This window comes from Scyliorhinus canicula, chromosome 21 (assembly GCF_902713615.1).
Source record: "Scyliorhinus canicula chromosome 21, sScyCan1.1, whole genome shotgun sequence".
Lineage (NCBI taxonomy): Eukaryota > Metazoa > Chordata > Chondrichthyes > Carcharhiniformes > Scyliorhinidae > Scyliorhinus > Scyliorhinus canicula.
This window is the reverse complement of record NC_052166.1, coordinates 21,598,477-21,617,163: the sequence shown is the minus strand read 5'-3', so window position 1 is coordinate 21,617,163 and position 18,687 is coordinate 21,598,477. Positions and strand designations below refer to the sequence as shown.

At 46.4% G+C, this 18,687-nt stretch overlaps 1 protein-coding gene across 2 annotated transcripts in view; it reads right to left on the bottom strand.

The window, feature by feature from the left end:
- Positions 1–10,118: 10,118 nt before the first annotated feature.
- The window catches only part of zmynd19 (zinc finger, MYND-type containing 19), a 35,425-nt gene continuing 26,856 nt past the window's right edge, over positions 10,119–18,687 (bottom strand). For both annotated transcript variants that reach the window (XM_038782047.1, XM_038782048.1), the window contains one exon: positions 10,119–13,529. In XM_038782047.1, coding sequence (XP_038637975.1) covers positions 13,386–13,529 — 144 coding nt within the window. In that variant the 3' untranslated portion in view covers positions 10,119–13,385. The remainder of the gene's footprint in view (positions 13,530–18,687) is intronic.

Sequence of the window (18,687 nt, the reverse complement as noted above, 5' to 3'; positions counted from 1 at the left end):
CTGGCCCCATATCCGCAGGGTCGCCACCACTACCGGGCTGGTGGTGTACTTGGCCGGCGGCAGCGGTAGAGGAGCCGTGACCAGGGCTGCCAAGCTGGAGCCCCTACACGAAGCCGCCTCCACCCGCTCCCAAATAGACCCCGTACCCACCATCCACTTCCTTATCATAGCGATGTTGGCCGCCCAGTAATAATTAATCAGACTCGGCAAAGCCAGCCCTCCCTCGCTGCGGTTCCTCTCCAACATCGCCTTCTTCACCCGCGGGGATTTTCCCGCCCAGACAAAGCTCATGATCATCCCATTAACTCTTTTGAAGAAGGACTGTGGGATAAAGATCGGGAGGCACTGAAAAATAAACAGAAATCGAGGGAGGATTGTCATCTTTACAGTCTGCACCCTCCCTGCCAACGACAGTGGGAGTGCATCCCATCTCCGAAACCCTCCCTTCATTTGCTCCACCACCCTGGCCAAATTTAACTTATGCAGCCTGCCCCAGTCTCGTGCCACCTGGATTCCCAAATACCGGAAATTTTCCTCAACCAGCCTAAACGGTAGCCCTCTCAATCTGTTCTCCTGGCCCCTTGCCTGGGCCACAAACATTTCACTCTTGACCGTATTTAATTTGTATCCTGAGAACTGGCCGAACTTCCTCAGCATTCCCAGTATGCTTCCCATCCCGGCCACTGGGTCCGACACGTACAGGAGCAGGTCGTCTGCATAAAGAGAGACCCTATGTTCAACCCCGCCCCTCACCATCCCCTTCCATCCCTCTGCGGCTCTCAGCGCAATCGCCAGCGGCTCTATGGCCAGCGCAAACAGCAGCGGGGAGAGCTGGCAGCCCCGTCTGGTCCCTCGGTACAACCTAAAGTACTCCGACACTTCTCTGTTGGTCCTGACGCTGGCCCTCGGGGCCTGATATAATAATTTGATCCAATCCACCAATCCCTCCCCGAACCCAAACCGTCCGAGCACCTCCCATAGATCGTCCCACTCCACCCGGTCAAAGGCCTTCTCGGCGTCCATTGCCACCACTACCTCCACCTCCCTACCCACTGGGGGAATCATTATCACATTACGTAATCTTCTCAGGTTGGCTGCCAGCTGCCTACCTTTCACGAACCCAGTTTGATCCTCCCCAATCACTTCCGGTACGCAGTCCTCCATTCTAACTGCCAGTACCTTTGCCAGGAGCTTGGCGTCTACATTAATCAGGGAGATTGGCCTGTAGGATCCGCATGCCTCCGGGTCTTTAACCCGCTTCAATATCAGTGATATAGTGGCTTATGCCATTGTCGGCGGCAGGGTCCCTCTGTCCCTTGCCTCATTGAAAACCCTCGCCAAGACCAGGCCCACCAGCTCAGAGAACTTCCTATAGAACTCTACTGGGTATCCATCCGGCCCCGGGGACTTCCCCGACTGCATGGCCTTTAGGCCCCCCCAGTACCTCCTCTACTCTAATCGGGGCCCCTAGCTCTTCCACTCGCCCCCCACCTACTGTTGGGACGGTTAACCCGTCCAGAAACCTTTTCATCCCCTCCGGTTCTTCCGGCGGCTCCGAAGTATACAGCTTACGATAGAAGTCCCGGAATACCTTATTCAATTCTGCCGGGTGCTCCACTTTGCGCCCCCCCCCCCCCCCCCCCCCCTCACTCTACCTATTTCCCTGGCCGCCTCCCTCCTCCTGAGTTGCTGCGCTAACAGTCTGCTAGCCTTTTCCCCATGCTCGTACACCACTCCCCTCGCCTTCCTAAGCTGTTCCACGGCCCTACTCGTGGATAGTGCCCCCAGTTCCGCCTGTAGTCTCTGCCTCTCCCTGAGTAAAACCTCCCCCGGGGACTCCGCGTGCTCTTCATCTATCCGACCCATTTCCCTGACCAATCTATCCATCTCTGCCCGGTCTGCCTTGGCTCCGTGGGCCCCAATTGAAATCAGCTCCCCCGGCCTGTTCCTGTACTGTACTTTTCTTTGTTACCATATATTTGCTCCTTTCCTCTTTCACCAACTCCTCTTTGTCGCCGCCATCAATTTCTTCACCCCCCCCCTTTCCACTGTCCTTCTCTTGGAACCCCGCCCATACCCTTTTGGCCCGTGTCATCTGTAACTCATTCCCATTGGGAACACACAGGTGGAAGTCCAGGCCCACAGCATTGAGAGGTACGCAAGAGGAGGAGCCGCCTGGGTGTAGTGGAACCAGCCACCGAACCTGGATCAGAAGCAGCTTTACTGACCTATGTTAACAAACACTACCGTGCTCCTCAATATGCCGGGGGTTTTCTCTCTGCAACATTTTCCCAGCCCTTCAATGCTTGCAGAACTCTGCACTTCTCCAACCCTGGCCCTATAGCGGTGCACATCCAATTTCCAACAGCAACCCCGTATCATGCCTTTTAGGCCCTCACCTTTGGAATTCCTTCCTTCATCTGTAAAAGCATCCTCTTTGACCAAGCTTCATCTGTCCCAATGTATCCTCCTAGGCTGTCTTAATTTTTGTCCAGATTACCACCCTGCTGTGAAGGGCTCGGGGATATTTTACTGTGTTGAAGACATTAGATGAAAGAGGGGTGGTCTTCACAATGCTGGGGAAATATTTGACAACTTTAAAAAGAAACAGGTTAAACTGCTCACTTGAAGAGCTTTATTGCTCTAAAGCAAATCAAACCCACTCAGTTGCTTCAAACTGCATTAATCCCATCAAAGAAAAAGTTTTCCGAGGGAGTAAGAGGTGGCCAGGGCAGGGATGGTGAAACCCCCTGTAACCCCAAACAAAACCTCACAGCGAGGGTTGCCAACTCTGGAGGGGGCAGATTCCTGGGGATTTCATCCTTCCGTTGGTACTCTAAATAGCCCAGTAGCCCACCTCCAAGTTCAATATTTTTTTCCAATTAGAAAGAGTTGTAAAATGATTTTTAGAAATAAAACTATCTCACTGCTCCGATTATTGAGATACTCACAGGCATAATTTGGCGGGAAGCCCGAACGACTCCACGACAGACCTGAAGGGGTGGCAACTCTACTCCCCTCCCCCTCCAGGCACTGGATGTCGTCCCCCCGCGCCCGCCAACGCCAGCGGCGCGCAGCAGTCCCCTCCCGCGCGCCGCCAACGCCAGCGGGGCTCAGCAGTCCCCTCCCGCGCGCCGCCAACGCCAGCGGGGCTCAGCAGTCCCCTCCCGCGCGCCGCCAACGCCAGCGGGGCTCAGCAGTCCCCTCCCGCGCGCGCGCCCCACTCACCCCCCTCACAGACTTGACCGTCTCTGACTGAATCTCCTTCACGCGGGGCAGCCGTGCTTACTTCCGGTGTTGAAAAAAACACAGAACTCCCGCCCCCACGCCGCCCTCTCGGTCATTGACAGCTCTCCTGACCAATCGATGCGGCGCCCCGCCCCCCCGCCTCGATGCCGACAGCTGGCGGCGCTGCGTTTGAACCGCAGCACGTGAGTGTCCCTTTAACCGCCGTGGTGTGGCAGGAATTCCCGAACTACTTCCATCTCATTTCATCAGCCTTCTTTCCATTCTCTCTGATCCAACTTCCCGCCAAATGCACCCCCCGCCAGTCGCCTCAGTTGTATTGGAAGCTTCCACATTCCGGTCTTTTGCAAATTTATAAATATTTGCCTGAATTTGGTCCCAGTCCTTTGCCCTTTTGGAGTGGTCCATAATTTTTCAAATTCTTATTCCAATTACTGAGTCCAAATCGTGTAGGTAAATGACGAATGCAAATTGCCCCAGGCGCCAATCTCTGGGGAACGCAATTTGCCGCCATAACCCTACAATCTGTTTTGTAGCGGGTTTGCTATCCATACTTGACACAGATTTGAGGTGGTCAATGATCCATGGCACAGATACACAGCATAAGCATCCCTTCACTCATCACAATTAGAAAATATGCCCCAGAGAATCACAGCCCTGCACCCTACTCTTCATTTATCCACAAGACAATGTCCACAAATGGAGGACATCTATCTCTATCATCAATTGGGTTATGTCATGATATGCAAACATACGCATAATGATATACAGACAGGCAGCTAATAAACACAGAGAACAGGACATGGCCAATGAAAAGGCAGGACACTCAGGGGTGGGATCTGACTATAAAAGACATGAGGCACTCACACTCCATCTCTTTCCACTGATGAACATCTACAAAGTGAGTCAGGGTGTATGCACAGCATGTGGATAAGAGCTAGTCTGGGTCAGTCAGACAGAGTAACCACACTTAGGCTAGCAGAGAGTTGAACTCAGAGAGAACTGTGCTAGTAGTTCAATAAATCAGATTGAACTAACTTCAAGGTCTGGAGTATCTTTTGGGTCAAAGCTGCATCCAGTTGCAGCCAGTGTTATGCCACAGTACATAACACATCAGGTTCATTAAAAAAACACTTGCATTTATATAGTGTCTTTCATATCCTCAAGACGCACGCAACAAATTACTTTTGTAATGTAGCCATTGTAATATAGACAAATTCGGCAGCCATTGTCTGCGTATTGAGGCCCACAAACAGCAAGCAATGCAACAAATGACTAGTTAATTTGTTCATGGTATGTTACAGATGTGAGGTTTTTCAAGATGGTTAGGTTTTGGGCTGTAACTTTTATTTTAAGCTAGAACAGGATGCCCTGGAAAAGGCAGGTGGTGTGAAATTGTATTGGACTCTGCCCGGTAACAGGCCAGGTGGTGGTTACCATGGGGACACGGGGCCCTGGTCAAGACTTTCTCAAACCCAAGTGCCATATTGCCACCTGGACACAGAGAGAGATAAAGTGTTCTTGCTTGTGCAGACTTACAAACTCCCAGGCAGTCTACTTAAAAGCCTGTATACATAGAGTGAGTCATGGATAGAGAGACAGGAACAGAAGAATCAGGATGCAGGTAAGAAGGGGCAGCAATGCTGCATCACAGTGCCGAGGACCCGGGTTTGATTCCGGCCCTGGGTCAGTGTGTGTGTGTGGCATTGCACATTCTTCCCGTGTCTGTGTGGGTGTCACCCCCACAGCCCAAAGATGTGCAAGATAGGTGGATTGGCCATGCTAAATTGCCCCTTAATTGAAAAAAAAGAATTGGGTACTCTAAATTTATTCTAAAAAAAGAATGCAGGTAAGAAGATATTCTTGGGTTGAAGAAATGTTATCCGAGGCAATCCAAGGACTCAGGAAGATTTGTTTAGCTATGCTGCAGGATATGGGATTTGGATTTATTGTAAGACTGAGGGAAAGGACCTGTGATGGTCATTGTACTCAGCAAAATGGGGAGAAGTGAGCCTGTTTCTGTAAAGACTGTGGAGAGCATGGTGTAAAATATAAATGCAGAGTAGGGTTTTTGGATGTATTAAAATGCGAATAAGAAAATTAAATTAAATGAAAATCGCTTATTGTCACAAGTAGGCTTGAAATGAAGTTAATACAAAGGGATGTATTTTCTGTATTTTGTTACCTACTAAGTAACGTTTACTCAATATTGCTTTTAGATTGTTACAGAAAAGGTCTTAAAACTTGAAATATTACTGTGCGATTCCTTTAAGTTGATCACTCAGAATTCAAATGTGTTTTTTTAAGTGTCTTTGGAGATCGTCACAGAGTTCGTTCAGATAAATATCATCCAGGGCAGCAGATCTCCCTGTACTTTAAATTGTGCTCCGAGAATGTCTTACACCTACCTGAATAGGCAGGTGTTTAGTTTAATATTTTGTGCAAATGTCAGCAGCTCAGTATTCCTCAAAACTGAAGTGCCATCTAAAATTACATGCAAAGTCCTGGCTTGATCTTCGGACTCAATATTATCTGGTTCTTAACAGTGCATGGGCCACATTTCACCTGAACAATATAAAACACACACATACAAGACCATCAGGTAACCATTGGTACTTGGATTTTTAAACTTTTGAACTACTTTTGAACTGTTGTTAGTTTCAGTTAGCGAGCAGGGCCTGTAGCATTGAGGAGCTGAATCATTAGTCCAACCTTTAACCTAAAATTACTACAGCATAAACTATGCTTGTTCTCTTTCCCAAAAGTGCCAGGTTTCAGTAACTTTCCAAGTTATTAACCAATGTCATCATCATTCCTTGGGTATTAGAAAATGCATGTTCGTTAATAGTTTTACATAAGGTGCTAAAAGTGACAGCCCAAAATAGCATTTCTGTCCTGTTTTTAAATTATCTTTTTCTTTTATTTCATAGATAGAATATAATTTACAGTGCAGAAGGAGGCCATTCGGCCCATTGAGTCTGCACCGGCTCTTGGAAAGAGCACCCTACCCAAGGTCAACACCTCCACCCTATCCCCATAACCCCACCCAACACTAAGGGCATTTTTGGACACTAAGGGCAATTTATCATGGCCAATCCACCTAACCTGCACATCTCTGGACTGCAGGAGGAAACCGGAGCACCCGGAGGAAACCCACGCAGTCACGGGGAGAATGTGCAGACTCTGCACAGACAGTGACCCAAGCCAGAATCGAACCTGGGACGCTGGAGCTGTGAAGCAATTGTGCTATTCGCAATGCTACTGTGCTGCCCTAATAATTCTTTTGCACTATATCTTGCCTACTAATCAGATTCAAGATAGCAGTCTTACTTGGGAGCAGGAAAAGTTATTCAGCCCCACAAGCCTTTTCTATCATCAATTATATCACAGCTAATCTACACCTCAATTCCCCTTACCCACCTTTTCTCCCTTGATACCCCTATCTAACAAAACATATATTTGGTCTTGAAGATTTCAGTTAACACATCGGGAGAAATTTGTTCCAAACTTTCACTATTCTTTGAGAAAAAGGCACCTCCTGAATCACACCTAAATGTCCTCACTTTAATTCCAAGATAATGTCCTCTTCTTTTGGGTTTACCCACCAGGGGATGTGAACATTTCTGTATCCTATAAAATCCCATCACATTTAAAGGCCTTGATGGGCCCTTAACCTTTCAAACTCAAGGAGATACATCTTTGCACCTTATCCTCAATTCATTTCTTTGAGCACCATTGCCATTCTGAATTTGCACTGCAGTCCCTCCAATTCTATCCTTCCTTAGGTTTAGTGCCGAAAGTGAACACATTACTCCAGATGGAGTCTCACTCAGGCTTTGTGCCAACCTCCTCGAGGATGTTGAGGTAAAGGTTTCAATGAGCAGGTTACTACAAGGATCAGTGCCTAAGCCTTAACTAATTACTGACCAGTGGCTTAGGTGAAGAGACCGAGTGCAATGTATTCAGGTTTGCTGATGTTAGAAAGCTGGCTGTGAAAGTAAACTGTGAGGACAGTACAGAGAGCTGAAGATGGCTATAAGCAGGTTGAGTGAGTGGGAAAGAATATGACAGGCAGACGGAATACAATGTGGGGTAGTGAGAAATTATTCATTTCGTAGGGAAAAAGTATATATTTTTAATTTGAGACTGGGAAATGTTGGTATTCAACAGAACCTGAGTGTTCCGCTGTACGTGGATTACATAAAATTAACATGCAGCTACAGCAAGCATTTTGTTTTCCTAAGTGTTTACCTTTACTACAAAGGATTAAAGTATACAATGAAGAAGTCTCACTGCCTGCATTTGTACAATACCTTAGTGAGAACACATCTGGAGTGCTGTGTCTCCCGTTTTGTTTTCCTTACCCAAGCGAGGATTGCAGAACTCTTGGAAGGAATGCATCCGAGGTTCACTAGACTGATTCCAGGGATGAGGGGGTTATCCCATGAGGGGTTGAGACGACTAGGTTTATATTCCCTGGAATTTAAAAGAACGGGTTGATCTCACGGACACCCAATAGAATTCTAAAGGTCTCACACGGTAGATCTTTTAAATTTAATTTCATGGGATATAGGATCTGCCAGCATTTATTGCCCATCCCTAATTTCCCTTGAGAGGGTGAGCAGCGTTCTTGAACCGTTACAGTCCATGTGGTGTAGGTACACCCACAGTGCTGTTAGGAAGTTCTGGATGTTGGATGTCTCCCGTGTATCAGACAGGAGGGGAGATTAATTTAAATAGTCCTGATATTTCCTCTCACTGCCTATCCACACACAGGGAGGTGTTTTGATTTGTTTCCCTCTTTATAAATGGTGCGCCGTATTTCATAACTCTTATGTAGTCCAATTTTCCATTAATAGCCCCACAGCAAACTGGATAGGATGAGCCCAAAGGGTTAGTTTATTTGCGCACACACACAAACACAAGAGGGCGGCAGCAACGTTGCCTCCTGCGCACTCATACAATAAAAGAGGAATAGAGAAAAGGGAGATTTACAGGACAAAGACCAGAGATTAAACAATTACCGTTTCATGAGTCCAGAGTGAAAGTCCAATGAGGTACTCCGTCACAGTGGTCCACAGGTTGAAAACCCGATGTGGCATAATGCACTTTTCCACTTGAGTTGACATCGCACGAGGTAGGCACGCAGAGTTGAATCGGTCTTGTAGTCAATGCTGCCTATGCTCCAGTAGAGTGTAGATGGGGCCAGCTATTCAGGCAGGCAGAGCACCTTTGCTGTGCTGCTTGTACTGTATATGGTAAAAATGGTAGTGAGGTATTTTTCAGCACCACAAGGTAATGTCACTGGTTCCACCAGCGAGGATTCATGACTCCCCCCTCTCCACTCCAGCTTTGACAAAGGGTGTGCATCCTTTGTCTGGGTGCCCGAGATTGTTAATGTTCCAACCATTAAGTCTTGAAAGGAAGGTTTGTCCCAAAAACAAAATGGGCTCCAGTTGGCCAAGCCTGGCTTGAAGGGCAGATGACCTTGTGTTGTGCCCTTTGAATTTGGTCTCCGCAGCACATAGGGCTTTTGGTATCACTTTAGAGATAATGAGATGGAAGTTTCACTGATACTGCCAGAAAGTTCCTTTTGTTCTTCATGTCTTCAGCCATTTTAAGAGTTTCAATTTTTAAAAATGTATTAACCATCAGGATATGTATATTTTATTAAAATACACGTGTACGGCCTTAGTCCCCTGACTATAAAGTCTACAACCAGAAGTTTGTCTCAGAATAAGGGACTGGTCATTTAGGAATGAAATAGAACATAGAACATTACAGCGCAGTACAGGCCCTTCGGCTCTCGATGTTGCGCCGACCTGTAAAACCACTCTAAAGCCCATCAACACTATTCCCTAATCGTCCATATGCCTATCCAATGACCATTTGAATGCGTTTACTGTTGCAGGCAGGGCATTCCATGCCCTTACTACTCTCTGAGTAAAGAACCTACCTCTGACATCTGTCCTATATCTATCTCCCCTCAATTTAAAGCTATGTCCCCTCATGCTGGACATCACCACCTGAGGAAAAAGGCTCTCAATGTCCACCCTATCTAATCCTCTGATCATCTTGTATGCCTCGTCACCTCTTAACCTTCTTCTATCAAAAACAGCCTCAAGTCCTTCAGCCTTTCCTCGTAAGATCTTTCCTCCATACCAGACAACATCCTTGTAAATCTCCTCTGTACCCTTTCCGATGCTTCCACATCCTTCCTATAATGCGGCGACCAGAACTGCACGCAATACTCCAAATGTGGCCACACCAGTTTTATACAACTGCAACATGACCTCTTGTTGTTGAATGTATTCAAGATGGAGTTTTGAATGCCGAGTATAATCGGTTATGGGATAGTGTGGGTAGATGGAATTAAGGTGCATCAGCCATGATGAATGTCAGGGGAGCTTCAAAGGGGTTACCCTATTTTTTGCCAGTTAGCTTGTGTGGCACAGCTCATGGGGATTTGCCTCCACACTTTACCCGTTGCTTGGAAGTGGTGCTCCTCCAGGTATATAGAATTATCTATTTGATGAAGAGGGATGCATTTGTGGTCTCTGGCCAATTATCATACCTATGTTCTGTGAAGATTGACATTTCACTAGCCATTTTGATTCTCTTTGCTCTTCCGTGGCTCAGTCCTTCCCCATTAAAACATTCTTTATTTTCCTCAGTTCTAAAGTAGATAACCTCACATTGATTTCCACATGCCGTATTTCAGACGCAATGGATCGATTTGCAACGTCGGCTTTGTCTACACCTAGAAATATAAACTTCAAAACCTTTAAAGTGGAGCAACATACTTATAGCCATTTGAATACAGCCCCCAAGAGTGACAAGGCCACATTCATCAACCATATACAAGACACTAGTTTACACACAAATTTGTTTGAGCTTTATTTAACAATTTTAAATACAGGCAAGATACTGTATTCAGTGCATGAAACAAACTGGGGGCACAGCAACACCGCAGTGGCTAGTGTTCTGCATTTTTGCAACTGACCACACAACATAGTTAGTAATTACGATTGTAATAGCCTCGATGCATTTTCAGGGCTCTTTGCAAGTCTGGCTGTGGATTTTAACACCATTGTGTCCAATTGTGCTGGGAACAGCTTTATTAGTGCGGAGCTGGTCCTGTCACCAAAACAATCACTGTGACCCACAATGGTGCCATTAGGAAATCGCGAGTTACAAATTAAGCGGGGGGGGGAGAAAGAGAGAAAATTGGTGGAAGAAGCAGACCAGATCTAATTTAGATCAATTTTGTCTTAAATTACACACAACGGAACAGTCAAATAAGTTTGCAAACTGTGCGCCAAATGGGCAATATTCTCAAATCTACAATTAAAATGGAAGCCCCTGGAATGGTGACTAATTAATTTTTGAGTAATGCCACTCCACAACGTTTGCACATGGCGTAAAATACCCCAAACCAGCAAGAGCACACAAGTTCAATCACAGACCAGTTTGTAGGAAATGTAAACGGAAAACAACTTTGAACAACTATTACAAACAGCTGTCATGAAATGGATGCCACACTAGAAAACCGTGGTGATTTCTGTTCAACAGCCACCAGACGGAACGCATCTTAGTTACATTGCTGTATTTATAGTTGAGATTATCCATTGGATCCAGTGACGAACTGGTTTACATAGTTGCACATTGGTGAAGGGAAGAAATCATACAGTCATAGAATTTCAAAACAAACTTTTAGTAATTGGGAGGGGAGGGGGAACTACATCCTAAACCATATGGTCTGCAGCTTTGGTTAAAAACAGAAATTATAAAATACATCACTAAACCAATCTCAAAGAAAAAGTTGAAGCAGCACATCCTCCAGGGCACTTAACCATAAAAGGTGGCAAACTCACATTTAGTGGAGACAGCACCATATTAAACCCACCTTGTAACAAGAAGGAAGCTGCAGTAAATCAAGATTATAAATACTATACTGGTTAACCTGAGACTGCCTGCACAAAACATCCGAAGCTTTCTAAACTACTGTAAACTCCACTGCAATATCTCAGTTGGCAGGTTGGGTGGGAGGAAGAGAGCGAATGCAGCAACTCAGATCCACAGAATTCCATTACACAGAGAACAGGTATCCTTAGAGAGCGAGCCTGGGCTTCTGTCAAGAAAAGCAAAGCTTGGCACAGCAACGGCACGACACAGTAACAGCAACCCATTTAAAACATGCACACAGGTACAGCAGCTTTCAAATTAGTTCATAGGTCTCTGCTTGTCCAATACACTTCGATAGCCCTCCCTCACCACTCAGAAAAAGTCTCAGTGGAAAAAGGCAAGGAGACTGTTAACTTGTGCAAGTATTTACTAAGTTCCGGGTCACAATTGGAGTTGTGCCTCCAATCGATTGCAGGTAAAACATTTTAGGACTGACTATACCAGTCTTCAGTTAAAATTGCTCACAAGGTGTACAATTATGGCTACAAGGGATTAAGACCTCCAAGGTGTACCCTTCCATCACTTAATGTGTGGAAACAACCCAGCTGAGTCATACACATGACCCTCACGCTCTTGGGCACAATGAATATTTTTGCCCTGCAGGGGTTTCAAGCTGGATGCCAGCCATCTGCTGATTCCAATGAAAATAACTTAATATAAAAAAATATATTTAGCACTTGTAAATATGTTGAAAGATAAATATGATTTCTTGTGTTGCATTGAAATGACACCCTCAAACCCCCAGCTGGCTTCACATTGACTTGCTATATAGAGGAGCAGGCAGAAGTGAACATCCAGCAGCATGGGGAGCATGCAAAAAAAAAAAAAAACGCCTCATGTATTTCCCACAAGCCTGGCCTTTTTGGTCCACTTCCGAAAGAGGATTACGTCAGATTCAGAGGCCAAATTGCAACAGTGCCTTGTGGCCGCCTGATGAAAGCACGCTGGTCAGGAACGACATTCTTTGATGGGGCAGGAAAGGAATCCGGAGCAAAAATCAGAAACTTTGGCAACATACATGCACTACCGTGCTGGACAGGAGAGCGGAGGTAATTAAGGACACAACATTTGTAAATGCAACAGAGCGACAGAACCAAATCAAATCCTATCCTCAGGATCTGATTTCAATTCACAAATCTTCCCCCCAGATTTGAGAAATGCCCTTAGTGAAGAAGCCCATGCCAGTTATCAACTTCGCCTTGCCACCCATATCCAAAGGAACGTTTTGCACCATTACTGGATAGCTTTCCAGCATAACCACACACACATTTTGAAAAACTCTTATTACCAAGTGGATGAACCATACCATAAATTCAACACCCCGCGTCCTTAAAAAAAAATCTTTTGCCTCATATAGGCCTTGAATTAAAACTGTGGGAATAAGTTAGCTGACAATTGTTTCCTCAGAGTTCTGATACGACATGAAAAATTACTGATTGAAAGCACCACCAAACCCTTGCTTTGACCTGTACCACATTGAAATTTAACCTCCGACACAAAATCTAGTAGTGGCAGACTGTGTAGAGTACTCGAACTGGGTTACGAGATTGACACTACAAAGATGCTTCTTGTGAAACCTGCTCACTCCAGTAGCCATCACTGTGTCCTAAAATCAGTTCTTTTCCCCTGTGCAAGGTTTAAAGTTATTGTTTTATTTTTACTTTTCTTTCCTTGTCAAGTGGACAAGATCCAGAGACCTGGCATTAGTATAATCCCTGGAACACACAGTAAGCTGGGTCTTTTTTTTTCTTCTCTATAATCACATTAGCAGCAAGCTGTCCCAGAGTCACATAATGCTACCGGAGCAAAATTATTTTTTTTAGGGTAACTCTGTTCAGCTACACGTTATCACCGAACTTCAACAGATCAGATTTTACAACATAAAAAACTGTACATAAGATTTTGTTCAAATACATATCAACATAGAAATATAGACAGAAGCTTCCAGATGGGAACCTCCACAGTCTTTGTAGCGATCGATTGTAGGAAGGGAAGCCCCATCCCCCTCTTCTCACAGAGACCTCCTCAAGTCCATTCTGTACTTTTTGTTCTTCCTCAGTGCTTAGGAAACTTTTCTGTCCAGTCTGAATTGTGCAAAACAAAACTGACGCCACTGTTGACCCATGGCGAAAGCATGCGGGGCGAGGGTGAGGAGGGGTGGGGTAGTGAGGGGGTCATCGCTCTGGCTCAAGTTCCTGCTGCAGTGGGCGCCTCTTCTCATGGCAGTGCTTCTTATGGGCAGGCCAGTCTTTCTGCTGGCACTGGGAGCCGCAGTATCGTGCCACCTGGCACCGCCCACAGATGTTGAATTCACGCAGCTGAAACAATTACAAAAAGGCAAGGGTCAGTAAGAGAGAAACAGGTGGAGAGAAATGACGCAGTCTGATAACTTCGCGTTTTGATGTGATTTTATTGATACCAATATGACCGAAGTGCGCAAGGATCCAACCTGTAATTCCAAGTAAAAATCCCTATTTCTCGTTAACAGAGTGGCCATGCAACCTATCAGAGCTACCATTTTTCTTTTAAACCTTTATTCCCCCAAAGGTGGTGATTCTGACTGGGTCAATACCCCATATGTTCCAATAGCTCCTGTGGCACATAAATGAGGTTCTTCTCTATTTAGACAGCTCCTGTTTACAGACTGTCTGCTGCCTGCCACCATCATTTGGGGCAGCACGGTAGCATTGTGGATAGCACAATCGCTTCACAGCTCCAGGGTCCCAGGTTCGATTCCGGCTTGGGTCACTGTCTGTGCGGAGTCTGCACATCCTCCCCGTGTGTGCGTGGGTTTCCTCCGGGTGCTCCAGTTTCCTCCCACAGTCCAAAGATGTTCAGGACTGCAGCAGTTCAAGGCAGCCATTTACCACCACCTTCTCATGGGCAATTAGGGATGAGTAATAAATGTTGGCCCGTCAGTGATGCCCACATCCCACAAATGAATTAAATAAATACATGCAACAATCCAACACAGAGCCACGGTACCAGTGGATCAGGCCAACTCTTACAAACCAATATGTGTATTAACCAAATGCACTATATAAAAATGGAATGTCAATGAGCTAGCAATCTCAGGGCCTGGACCAAATTCCAGAGATCAGGTCAAATTTTTCTTAAATCTGGAAATAAAGGCAATGACTGAAGTGTGTTTCAGACAAAGTAGCACTGCCCAAGCCAATCCACGCAAGAGCCCTACACCCAGTAGACCGTTTGGGACGGAAGACAACTTCCAACCCAACAGTCTGAGCTCATTACAAACTTGTATTCACCTACTACTGGAAAAGAACCACTCTTGCATTTTAAAACTGAATAATCACGATTCAAATTCAATCAGACAGCGTTGAGGTTTGAATTGGACTATTCAGTATTTGTAGCTCGTGCAGAAAACTCCACAGCTCTTCCCCAACTTTAATATTCATTTGGGGGAGGGGGGCAGCTGGCGGACTGATTCTTACCGCTCCCCAAGATCCAATTCCCATTGGATTTCAAAGCCAAATATCATAGTTGTTTGGAGAGCATATTCTAAGTACGGAGTATCTAACTCCCCAACCAAGTGAGGGACCATGGCCCTTGATAAATATGTTAAAACATTCAATTGCATATTATACAAGTCACAAGTCAGGGGTGTGATGGAACGCTCACCACTTCCTGGATGAGTGCAGCTCCAACAATACTCAAGAAGCTCAACACCACCCAGAACAAATCAGTCCACTTGATTGCTCCTCCTTCCAACCACAAACATTCAAACCCTCCACCACTGACGAACAGTGGCAGCTGTGTGGACCATCGACAAGATGCACTGCAGGAACTCACCAAGGCTCCTTAGGCAGCACTTTCCACACCCACGACCACTACCATCTAGAAGGACAAGAGCAGCAGATACCTGGAGGTCCCCCTCCAGGTCACTCATCACCCTGACTTGGAAATATATCGCCACTGCGCCAAAAGCCTGGAACTCCCTCCCTAACAGCACAATGGGTGTACCTACACCTCAGGGACTGCAGCAACTCAAGAAGGCAGCTCACCACCACATACTGATGCGCAACTAGGGTTGGGCAATAACCAGCGATGCCCACATTCTGTAAATGAATTTTAAAAATAATGTATAGTTTAGCCTAGTAAATCGATAAGTAATTTTATTTTACTTCTATAAACCATCCTGTGGACAACTAAATTGCGGTTGTCATGGTTGCATTGCATGGAAGAGGTCATTAGTGTCACCACATTTAAGAAGTTAGAGGACCACCTGAAAGGTAGCCACCTCTACCCAGTTCCCATTTTAGATGTCTGAATAATCAGTCATGGGATGACAGTCCGAATGAACAACCATTTGGTCCTTTAACCAGCAGCTAATGCTTTAAAAGGCCAAGCACAACAACTGTGTTAATCTACTGGCTTCAGTTAGACATCTTCGATGTGATTGACTCTTATCTGCCCTCTGATGTCTCCCAGCAAGCCAGTCAGTTGAATCAAGACTTTAAAGAGAATGCGGACCGTGGAAATTCAAGAACATAATCCTGACTAGGGAGGAGAGTAAACAATGACCACACCAGCAGCAAGTTACTGACTGTGGTTCTGGAGTCACACACCACCGGCCAATTCATGCAACGTCAATGCTGAACAGTTTATCATAGAGAAGTTCAACAACCCAAAGGTTATCCACATCCCCAGTGGAGGAAATGAGACAGTGGATTAAAATGGTAGAATAGCAAGCAAAAAGGAAAAATAAATCCACCATCGAGAGGAATTGATTGCATCAAGAAGAGTCAATCAACTTTTTCTTTTTGACATCCTCAGTAAGCAGGACTTCAGCACAATACGATGGCCGCCACATTAATGCAGCAAAGAATGAAGCTAAATGTTTGGAGGTACCAACTACTGCTGAATGCACATAGGTAAATTCAAAGAGGAAAAGGACTTGTCCGGTCTTTGAGTCACAGCTTCTCCCGAAAAGCAGGTTATTTGGTCATTTGTTCCTTGTGGATTCTTGCAGCCAGCAACCTGATCACCATGCTTGTCTGTGTGTTCTAAATTAATTCATTCGATGAGACGCACATCAAGACAGCTTGAAAATGTAACAAAGCTGCATATCAACAGTTTTTTAACAAGCCGTGACCAAGATGTAATATGACAATCCCGTCACTAGATGGCAACAGATACAAAGTTCTGAGACAGAATAGCACAGTACGTTATCTGCCAACCACTGGCAGCCTAATATTGGATATTCCCAACATAAAACCCCTCTCCCCACTTTTAAGGCGCTCCTTAAAACCCATCTCCTTGACCAAGATTATGCTTTGGCTTATAGTTACATTTGGCCTGATTACATCCTATGAAGTACCCTGGTTCATTTATAACCACATTAAAAATACTTGTATCTTTGTTCGGTACGAAAGAGGAAATGTTTGGGTCCGAAAACTCTCAATCTACATGTCCTACCTGGCTTCCTTGGTCTTCAGTTCTCCTTTTCCCCCACCAATTAAGGGGCAATTTGGCGTGGCCAATTCACCTCACTGCACATCTTTGGGTTGTGGGGGGTGAGACCCACGCAGACACGGGGAGAATGTGCAACTCCACACGGACAGTGACCCGGGGCTGGGATCGAACCCGGGTCCTCGATGCCATGAAGCAGCAGTGCCAACCACTGAGCTACCCAGTTTCCCATCGTCAGCCCAATGTCAGCTGATTCTGCAAGCTGTATCACAGAGGTTACACACCGATCTATGGCTTCCCTTTCACCACGAGCTCTCGTGTTGAATAGTGTTCATAAGTAAATGTTCACACGGGGTTCAAAACACGGCTTTCAAAATCTCTGGTCTGCTTCCTTTGTTCGATGGTGGTATCCAATTTGTAGCAGCCCCTCCCCAACAGTGTTAGCAGTGTGACATCTCTGATCTGTTTTGGCTTCATTAAATCTGTTGCTAGTTTATACAAGGGGCTGGTTTAGCACAGTGGGCTAAATACCTGGCTTGCAATGCAGAACAATGCCAGCAGCGCGGGTTTAATTCCCGTACTGGCCTCCCCAAATAGGCGCCGGAATGTGGTGACTAGGGGCTTTTTTTTTTAAACAAACAATTTTATTGAGGTATTTTAGGCATATAGAAAAAATGATATTGTACAGCACCAACAATAAAAGTCAAGACACAAATTCCACATTAAACATAATGCAAACCACAGCTCTGTTCACGCACGGACCTGCCTCAATATCCCCCTACTCTACCCGAGGCCCCCCCCCCCCCCGCTTACTCCTCTGCGAAGAAGTCAATAAATGTCTACCACCGTCGGGCGAACCCCAGTAGCAAACCTTTCAAGGCGAACTTGACTTTCTCTAGGCCAAGAAAGCTCGCCATGTCCGATAGCTTTACCTCAGCCCTCGGGGGCTTTGAGTCCCTCAATGATAACAATATTCGTCACCGGGCTACCAAGGAAGCAAAGGCCAGAACGTCGGCCTCTCTCTCTTCCTGGACTCCCGGGTCCTCTGAAATCCCACCGATTGCCACCTCCGTGCTCATTACCACCCCAGTTTTCAACACCCGGGACATGACATTTGCGAATCCCTGCCAATACCCCCTGAGTTTAGGGCACAACCAGAACATGTGTACATGGTTAGCCGGCCCTATGGCGCATCTAGCACACTTGTCCTCCAGCCCGAAGAATATGCTCATCTGGGCCACCGTCATGTGGGCCCGGTACACACACTTAAACTGGATCAGGCCGAGCCTGGCGCATGTTGCGGTCGTGTTTACTCTGCTCAGGGCTTCTGCCCAAATACCGTCCTCCAGCTCCCCTCCCACTTAAGCTTCAGGTCCTCGGTCTGCGTATCCTCAGCTCTCATTAGCTCCTTGTAGACGTCTGAAACTCTACCCTCTCCCCTAGAAACTACCCTGTCCTGCCTCCCCTTCGGCGGGAGACGTGGGAAGGACGGCACCAGTCTGCGTACAAAATCCCTCACCTGCAAGTATCTAAAGTCGTTCCCTCTCGTCAGCCCAAACTTCTCCTCCAGCGCCCTCATGCTCGGAAAGCTTCCTTCCAGGAACAGATCCCCCACCTCACAATCTCTGCCCTCCTCCACAGTCGATACCCCCCGTCCATGTTCCCCGGGGAAAATCGGTGGTTGCCGCAGATTGGGGTCCACACCGATGCTCTTACCTCCCTTACATGCCTCCTCCACTGGCCCCAGATCCGAAGAGCCCCCATCACTATTGGGCTGGGAGTACCGTGCCGGCGAAAGCCTCAGAGGTGCCATGACCAGGGCTGCTAAGCTAGTGCCCCTGCACGAAGCAGCCTCCATCCGCTCCCAAACCGACCCCACACACACCATCCATTTCCTTATCATCGCTATGTTGGCCGCCCAGTAATAGTTACTGAAGTTCGGCAACGCCAGCCCCCCTTCTCCTATTCCTTTCAAGCATCATCCTCTTCACCCGCGGGGACTTCCCTGCCCATACAAATCCCAGAATAATTTTATTAAGCCTC